The sequence below is a fragment of the Salvia hispanica genome, chromosome 1 (genome assembly GCF_023119035.1).
Source record: "Salvia hispanica cultivar TCC Black 2014 chromosome 1, UniMelb_Shisp_WGS_1.0, whole genome shotgun sequence".
NCBI classification, from domain to species: domain Eukaryota; kingdom Viridiplantae; phylum Streptophyta; class Magnoliopsida; order Lamiales; family Lamiaceae; genus Salvia; species Salvia hispanica.
In genome coordinates, this window is record NC_062965.1 from 38,899,426 (window position 1) to 38,908,140 (window position 8,715).

The 8,715-nt window shown below is 37.0% G+C and overlaps 1 protein-coding gene across 1 annotated transcript; it reads left to right on the forward strand.

Moving 5' to 3' along the window:
* The first annotated feature begins 4,304 nt into the window (after positions 1–4,304).
* Positions 4,305–5,285, forward strand: LOC125201701. Its single transcript, XM_048099918.1, has one exon. The coding sequence runs from the start codon at positions 4,449–4,451 to the stop codon at positions 5,100–5,102; it is 654 nt and encodes a 217-aa protein (XP_047955875.1). The 5' UTR covers positions 4,305–4,448; the 3' UTR covers positions 5,103–5,285.
* The last annotated feature ends 3,430 nt before the right edge of the window (positions 5,286–8,715 follow it).

Below are 8,715 nucleotides of genomic sequence, written 5' to 3' on the forward strand. Positions count from 1 at the left end.
CGGTTTCCAGAAGATTACTTTCGGCGCCGTTTTCACACGTCAAAACAGTATTTTATGCGTATTGTCAACACATTGTCCGACCGTGTTGAATACTTTCAATCACGTAGAGACGCAACCGGTCGGGAAAGTCTCTCGATGTTGCAGAAGTGTACTTGTGCCATCCGACAAATTACAACTGGGCAAATGGCTGACCTCTTCGACAAGTATTTGCATGTGGACGAGTCAACTGGAATCCTATGCCTCAAAAATTTTATGACGGAGTTCGTTCTGCTTTTGGTGAGGAATTCCTTCGAGTACATACCACCGAAGATTGTCAACGATTGCTTCATCTTCACGAAACAGTCCACGGTTTTCCCGGTATACTTGGCAGCATTGACTGCATGCATTGGAAGTGGAAGAATTTCCCGACAGCTTGGAGGGGGCAATACTTAAGCGGCCACAAAGGCGGCGGCCCAACGCTTATCCTTGAAGCGGTCGTCAACTACCGCCTATGGATTTGGCATGCATATTTCGGTGTTGACGGATCCAACAACTACTTGAACGTGCTCTATTCTTCACCACTCTTCGATGATGTTTTGAATGATGTAGCACTGTCGATCGACTTCACCGTCAACGGAAATGCGTACCACATGGGTTATTATATCGCCGATGGTATCTACCCAAGGTGGTCAACTTTCGTGAAGACATTCAGCAATCCGCAAGCCCCGAGACGGGTTCCTTTTGCGCAGCGTCAAGAGTCTGCTCGGAAAGACATCGAAAGAGCTTTTGGGGTCCTTCAAGCCCGATTCAACATTGTGAAGGCCCCGTTCGGCTGTGGTACGTTAAGAATATCGCCGACATCATGTACACGTGTATTTTCTTGCACAGCATGACTATAGCTGAAGAAGGACCGAGGGCGGCTAACTTTTACGACGAGGATGAAGCCGGAAGCTCAACCGCGAGGTCTCCCCCACGCCGAGGTGCGCATACGATGGTGGGCGAGAGGATCGAAACAAGGCACACAATGCGCGATACCAGAACCCACATTGAGTTACAAGAATACCTAATCAAACACATTTAGGCAAAATTCGGCCACGAGTAGTGGTTTTTTTAATTTTATGAATTTAATTATGTACTAACTTTTAATTTTTAGGATTTTAATTATGTAATTTTTTATTTTTTGTAATTTGTAATAGTATTCCGAGTATTTTTAATGCATTTTATATTGTGGAAATATTTTTATTTAAATTGAATAATAGAATAGTGGGACACTTGAGCATGTCCTTGCAAAAGAGTATGAATATGGGTATTGTGCTCTTGCCTAAGAGCAGAGAGTAAAAAATAAATAAAAGTGGGTCTGGGTTCATATCCATGCTCTTGTCAAAGAGCATGGATGTGGATGCTCTAAACTACAGCATATTGATATAGGTATTGTGCTCTTGCCTAAGAGCAGACAGTAAAAAATAAATAAAAGTGGGTCTGGGTTCACATCCATGCTCTTGCCAAAGAGCATGGATATGGATGCTCTAGACTACAGCATATTGAATGATGATAATACATGTTCCAAATGGAATGAAAACACAACTTGATCTATTGGCATGGACGTTGATGCTCTAAACTACAACATATTGAATGATGATAATACATGTTCCAAATGGTGCCATGAAAACACAAAACTTGATCTAATTTTGTAATTTTTGAATGATGATAATACATGTTACAAATGGTGCCATGAAAACACAACCCAACATGTTACTTTGCATTATGCATTTACTGCATTATCAAAAGCAAGAAAAAGAAAACAATTTTTTTTCATCCTGTCTCGCGTAATTGGCTAGAACACGTTCTATATTTAAACTTTATCTAGTGGGATGAACCTAAAATAGTACAACTAACCTATTTCTTTTAGGACGGATGAATTACAAACCTAAACCCTTAAATAGAAGCTATTTTCATATCAGTCTAATATTTAAACTAAAAACTTTTTATCTTAGGAAAAAAATTTTCTAATAAGGTGAGAGTCATTCTTCACTATAATAATATTCTCCCGTCCTAAAAAAATAGACTAGTTTTATCATTTTGGGCCGTCCTCTAAAATTAGACCATGTCTAAATATAGAAAGTTTTGAATCCATTACATACCACTGATAATTTGCACCCGAAAATCTACTAATTCTACTTTCATCACCTTTTCCTCTCTCTATTACTCCCTCCGTCCTGTTGTATGTGAGAATTTCTTTTGGACATAGGTTTTTTGGAGTGAAAAAGAAATAGAGAGAAAAATTAAGAGAGAGATAGAGTGTTGCTTTTTGCCATAAGTAAATGTCTCACTTATAGTGAGACGGTCTATAAAGGAATATGCTTCACTTGTAATAGTACAGGGAGAGTACTTTATCACATCTATCTACTCGTTTCGTCCCATTATAAGTGATTGACTTCTTTTGGACACAGGAATTAAGAAAATGATATATATTGAGTTAAAGTGGAGAGAGTAAAGTATGAGCGAGGAAAAAGTAAGAGAGATAAAGAGGGAATAAAGTAAGAAAGAGAGAATAAAGTAAGAGAGAGAAAATAAAGTAAGAGATGGTTGAAGTTTTGTTTTTAGCTAAAAAAGAAGGACAACTCAAAATGGAAAGTTGATCACTTGTGGTGGGACGGAGGGAATATTATTTTACTGATTACACATTCAGATTCGTGTTATTTACAATTTTATATATTTTAAGGACACAGAGTATTTCTATACTTTTTCTTTCACTTTGTTTTACGAATTATTATACATTAAAAATTTCTTTTATAAGCAAAGATAATATTCCCTCCGTCCCAAAATAAGCGAATCGCTTCTTTTTTGCACTCGTTTTGAAAAAATAATATAAAATAGTTTAAGTGAAAAAAAAGTAAAGTAAGAATTATGTAGAGAAGATCTCCTCTACATAATTCTCTCTTAATTTACTCTATCTCCACTCTAACTATTTTATACTCCCTCCGTCCAAAAAAATAGAGCAAAATTATCATTTTTTGCCGTCTGTCTCATTTAAGATGTTCACATTTCCTTTTTAGTTTCTCACTCAAGATGTTCACTTTTCAATCACATTTATCACTATATTTTATCATACTCAACTACTCCACCTAAAATCACGTGTCATTTAATAATATGGACATCTTAAATGGAACGGATGGAGTATATACAAATAGGGCTCACATTATACTAACTTTTTTCAATAATTTTGTTTCATAAATTCAAGCAATTTTTTAAAATCCACACCGGTTAAATATGAGACATATATGGGCAAGAGGTTATAATTTTTAGTTTATTTTAAAATTTGTAATGAGTCAAAATTTGTGATTTTAGAAACTTATAGTATTTGATAAAACTTCCTTTATAACCAATAAACTTCTCATTTTTGTCATTTTTGTTATTTTTATCCATCCACTCATAAACTTTTTAGTTATTTTTTTATTATTTTTAGTAATGGACCCTATATTTCATAACTTTACCTCATTTATATTTCATTATAAAACTACTCCCTTCATCCCCCATTAATTCCTCAAGTAATTGACACCCTTACTTTTTATAATTTTTAGTAACTACTAACTCATTTCGCTCACATTTTATATAAAAATATGACTCATATTCCACTAACTTTTCACTATATTTTTTAAAATCCGTGTCAAGTCAACTGATATCAATTAATTAGGGTGAAGAAAGTAATAACTACTCCCTCTATCCCACAATAAAAATCACACTTTGGCATTTTGATTCGTCCCACGGTAAGAGTCACACTTTATTTTTAATAAATAGTACGTATGTCTCACTTTCCACTAACTCAATTCACTAACATTTTATTATAAAATCAATATAAAAAAGTGAATATTATATGCCACTAACTTTTTTCAACTCACTATTCTTTATATTTCTAAAAAATTCGTGCCCACGATAAAAGTGACTCCTATTATGTGACTTGTGGACGGAGAGAGTATAAAAATACTTATGAATTACTCCTCTGTTTCATAGTAATGGAGGCGTTTTTATCGGTATGGAGATTAAGAAAAATTGTGTTAGGTTAGTTAAGTAAAGGAAAAATGAAGTGGAAAATGAAAAAAGTAGAGAGATGAAGAGAGAAAAAAATCAGAGAGAGTAAAGTAGGTGTGGAAAAATGTATGAGTCTATTACTATAGAACTTATCAAAATGACAAAATGAGTCTTTTGTACCGTGGTGGATTAGAGAGAGTAAAATTTAGACGTGACGTTATCCATGGATTCTCCCCCTGCAGTGAGGTCTATTTAAATGGCGGAATACAATACAAATCGCACGCTCTGAAATTGTAGACAGAGAAAATTGAGCAATCCATCTCCAACTAATGATATCTCTCATGCTTACATGCCTTCTTCCCCTTTCATCTCTCTCTCTAAATCCCTTCCCCTTCCTCCCGCCTCCTGAGTATTAACCCATCCAAAATTCACCCAACAATATGGAAATCCAACCGCAAATTTTCGATTTTCTCAAATTTGACAAGCAAAACTCTTCCGCCACATTCAACACAATCGCTAAATTGCGCCACTTCTTCGAGCTTCTGCTCCTCCTAGGGCTCATCTCCTGGTCTTCCGCCCACGCGCCGCCGCTCTTCCGAGTCGCCGCCGCCTACGGTGTCGAACTCTCCACCTACCTCTTCAACCACCACGTTGTTTTCCTAATCGGCAACGCCATCATTTTCTCTCTGTTCCTCCTCTGCCGCCGCCAGAGCGATTCCGCCGCGTCGGGCGACGATTTCTACGACGAGTACGCCAAGCACAGTGACACCGCCGCGGCGGAGGCGGATCGCGCCGATCTGCCTCCGCCAGTGGAGAACAAGCAAATTGTAGTGCGCGCGGAGGTGCAATCGCAATGCGACGAAAACGACGACGTTTCGGAGGCGATATGTAGCGCGAGGAGGCAGATAAAGCGGTTCGAGAGGACGCAGTCGGAGAAGTTGAGGCGAGAAATTAAGGCGACACTGAGGAGATCGGAGACGGAGGTGCGGCGGAAATCGGTCGATGCGGCGGAGATCGAGAGGCTCAGCAGCGAAGAGTTTCAGCGCAAAATCGACGCATTCATCGACGAAAATTGGTCTACGAAGAAAAAGTAGAAATAGTGAGTAATTAAACTGGGTGGGTCAAATTGTCTGATGCTCTGTTTTTTATTTGTAGCTCTGGCCAACTTCATCTGCTTATTATACATATGTTACTCCTTGTTTTCTAATTTCAATAATTATCTCATCTAATCTATATGTAATTACAATAAATACGAGTAAGTTGTGTTTACATTTCTATATGGAGTATAACAGAATTATTTCTATTATCCATGGACGTGGATTGGACGCATGAATTATATCAAGAGCCATTAATCATTTAATCTTATTTTCTTATCGTGTCATTTTTATTACTCCTTCCGTCTATCCAGTGGCAGATCCAGAATCAAAAAACAGATGAAGCAAAATAAAATTATCGGAAGATAACGAAGGGAGGAGGGGTGACGTCGAAAGCTATTAGAGAGGACGATAATGAAAAATTCATGTTCGGATCCACTTGCCCAAAACTAATAAAAGTGAAACGAGACATTTATTGACGGACGGACGGACAAAAAAGAGAAATTGAGACATTTAATGATGACTAAGAGAATATTTTTAATAAATAAATCAGACTCCTTATTTCATTTCAAATTTTAGAGTTAGATAAATACATCAAAATGAAAGTGCACAATTCCACTAATTTTTATTATTCACTTTCATGACAAATTGAATTAGAACACATAATCGAAGAATGAGAGGGAGTAGAAAAGAAATGAAAGAGGTTGGTTGGGGCTTATATTAAGTTATTAGGGATGTTTTCTTAATATAATTCATGTCTATTAAAGTATTAAAGTACTCTCACTGTTCCATTAAAAAAGATAAAAATAAAAATAATATTCTTTTAATTTTTTACTTTGATTTATTAATTTACAAAATAATACTATATAAAATCTTATGCCAAAAATCAAATATTTCATATTTAATGGGACAGATAAAACATGAGTTAATGACTTCATGTTTTTCTTATCATAATATTTTTCTAATCTTTAATAGGATGAAGAGGGACTACAATATTAAAATTTCTTGTTACTACAACACGTCATACAAATATGAATTGATCTTTAATATAAAAGTAATACATACGTTGAATAGTTTGTAACGAGTTAGTAACTAACATAACCCAAAGCCAGTGTCGTATTTGGATTATAAATGCTTGATACAAAAGATGGGATATGAGAAGATATGTTAAATAAGATAAGAAATACGGGCTTCATGTCAAGATATGCGGAGATATGATTTTTTTCCGTTGTTGTTTGATAGAAAAGAAATTATCTAAATTTGTATTGTATATTAAATAACATGGCTTAACTTGACAAATTGGTGAGATACATAAATAAGGTTAATGTTATAATTTTGGTAAGATTAGATAGGGCCCTAGTCTTATATTAGGCTTTGAGTTAAGCTTAACTGTGATATCAAACAATTAGAAATGTCCATATATAATTCTCTATCTTGGTATTACTAACTTATCAAACATAGTTAATATTTTGGGAGGGAAAATGGATGCTACCTATTTTTCTAAATAAATGTAGAAAAAACGAAGAGAATACCTTATATTCAAACGAGTCATTCTCTGTAAAATTTGTAGGTCACGGTAGAAACAGTATCAAATTATTCTTTTTGTTCTTTGGTGTTGAAATGGTAGGTCCATTATATTCCTTTATTTTTTTAAAAATAATATCATTTTATTACTCCATTTCAATTCGTTCTGTAAAATTATTCTATTTATATAGTACTAAGAGCACTCCCAATGGCGACGGTGAAAATCCGGCGATTTTTCGCCGGATATCGCCGACTTATCGCCGGCCATTGGGAGGAGTTCGGCGATAATCCGGCGAAATTCCTACCGAAATTACGCCAAGCGGCGTTTTAACGCCGGGCTATCGCCGGATCATCGCCGGCCACTGTGGGGAGCTGTTCGGCGATAATCCGGCGATGATCAATTTTTTTTTTTTTCCTCAACGGTCATATTCTAATTTCCACCCCTATAAATATTTCATCCTCTTCCTCCATTCATCACCCACAAACTTCATTCACACAAATTTTCAATCTTTTTTCTCTCCATCTTTATTAAATGAGTTCTGATTCATCGTCTCGTGCTCAGTCCGACGAGGAAATATCACATTCTTCTTCCGAAGAAGAGGTACCTCCCGCTCCCACCGGATGGGATGTAGCGGGTTTCGCCAACAACCCAATCAACAACTATATCTCCCGCCGCATACAAAGCGAGATCGCTCGAATGCAACAGCCACCCCCCCAACGGCCAATCCGCCGGCGGCGCCGGTACATCCCTCGCAACCACACTGGTGTGCACGATCGGCTGTTCGCCGACAAAGGTACGCATCCCACCATCATTCTTGAAGCCGTTGCCGACCAACGGCTTTGGATTTGGCATGCTTATTTTGGTATAGCCGGGTCGGACAACGACCTAAATGTTCTCAATTCCTCGCCCCTTTTCAACGAGCGGATCAACGGGTTAGGCCCCTCCATCGAATTCACGACCAATGGCAATGTGCATAACATGGGGTACTACCTAGCTGACGGCATCTATCCGCAATGGCCCGTGTTTCTGAAGACGATCAGATGCCCACTCGGAGATAGAAGAAGGTATTTTGCCCGAGCGCAAGAGTCTGCGCGCAAGGATGTGGAGAGGGCATTTGGGGTGCTCCAATCGCGATTTGCACTGGTAAAGGGCCCGACGCGCTTTTTCTACCAGGGGGATATTGCCGATATCATGTATGCGTGCATCATCATGCATAACATGATCATCGATGATGAACACGAAGGCGTCCTCGACGTCACCAACGACCCAAGTGTTGCATCATCGAGTCACGGTGTCTCAACCGAGTCCGCCCGCCAGGGTGTACCGCACAACGAACATGAACGGTTCCAGGCGTTCATGGACATACACCAGAAGGAGGCCCATCAAGCACTACAACACGATATCATCGAAGAATTGTGGGCAAATAGAAACCGCGCCCACCGCCCTTGAATTTTTTTTTCTTTGAATTTTTTTTTTGATTTTTTTTTTCCATTCGTGTACTTTTTTTTTTTTAATTTTCTTCGTTGTAATGTGTACCCGTGTTTAATACAACGAACTTTATTACTATTATTTGTTTTATCTTATAAATTAAATAAGCTAGCTTTATTATATATAAAAATAAAACAATTAAATTAGTGATGATGTAAAAATGAAATGTTGAGTTAGGGAGAAATAAGGGAGAAATAAGGGAGAAACCATTGCAGAGGTTGGCTAAAAGTTGGCTAAAAACTGGGGATAAATTTTGGTGCTGATGTGGCGCTGATGTGGCAGGAGTTAGGGAGAAATAAGGGAGTTTATCCCCAAACCATTGGGAGTGCTCTAAATGTTTTTAAAATTCACCACACATAATAATACTACTAGTAAGGTTAATATTATAATTAATTATTTTTCTCTTTATTTATCATATTTTACATGAGTATTTTGTAATATAAAATGTGTCGTTTTCAAAGTTCTTAATTTTAGAACACAAAAGAAATATTTGGTAAAAGGAACTATATCCAATACGAATAGGATGGAACACAAACATAATCAAAACAATATGATTTCATTCAGTACTTTTAACGAAAAAAATCAGAATCAATATGATTT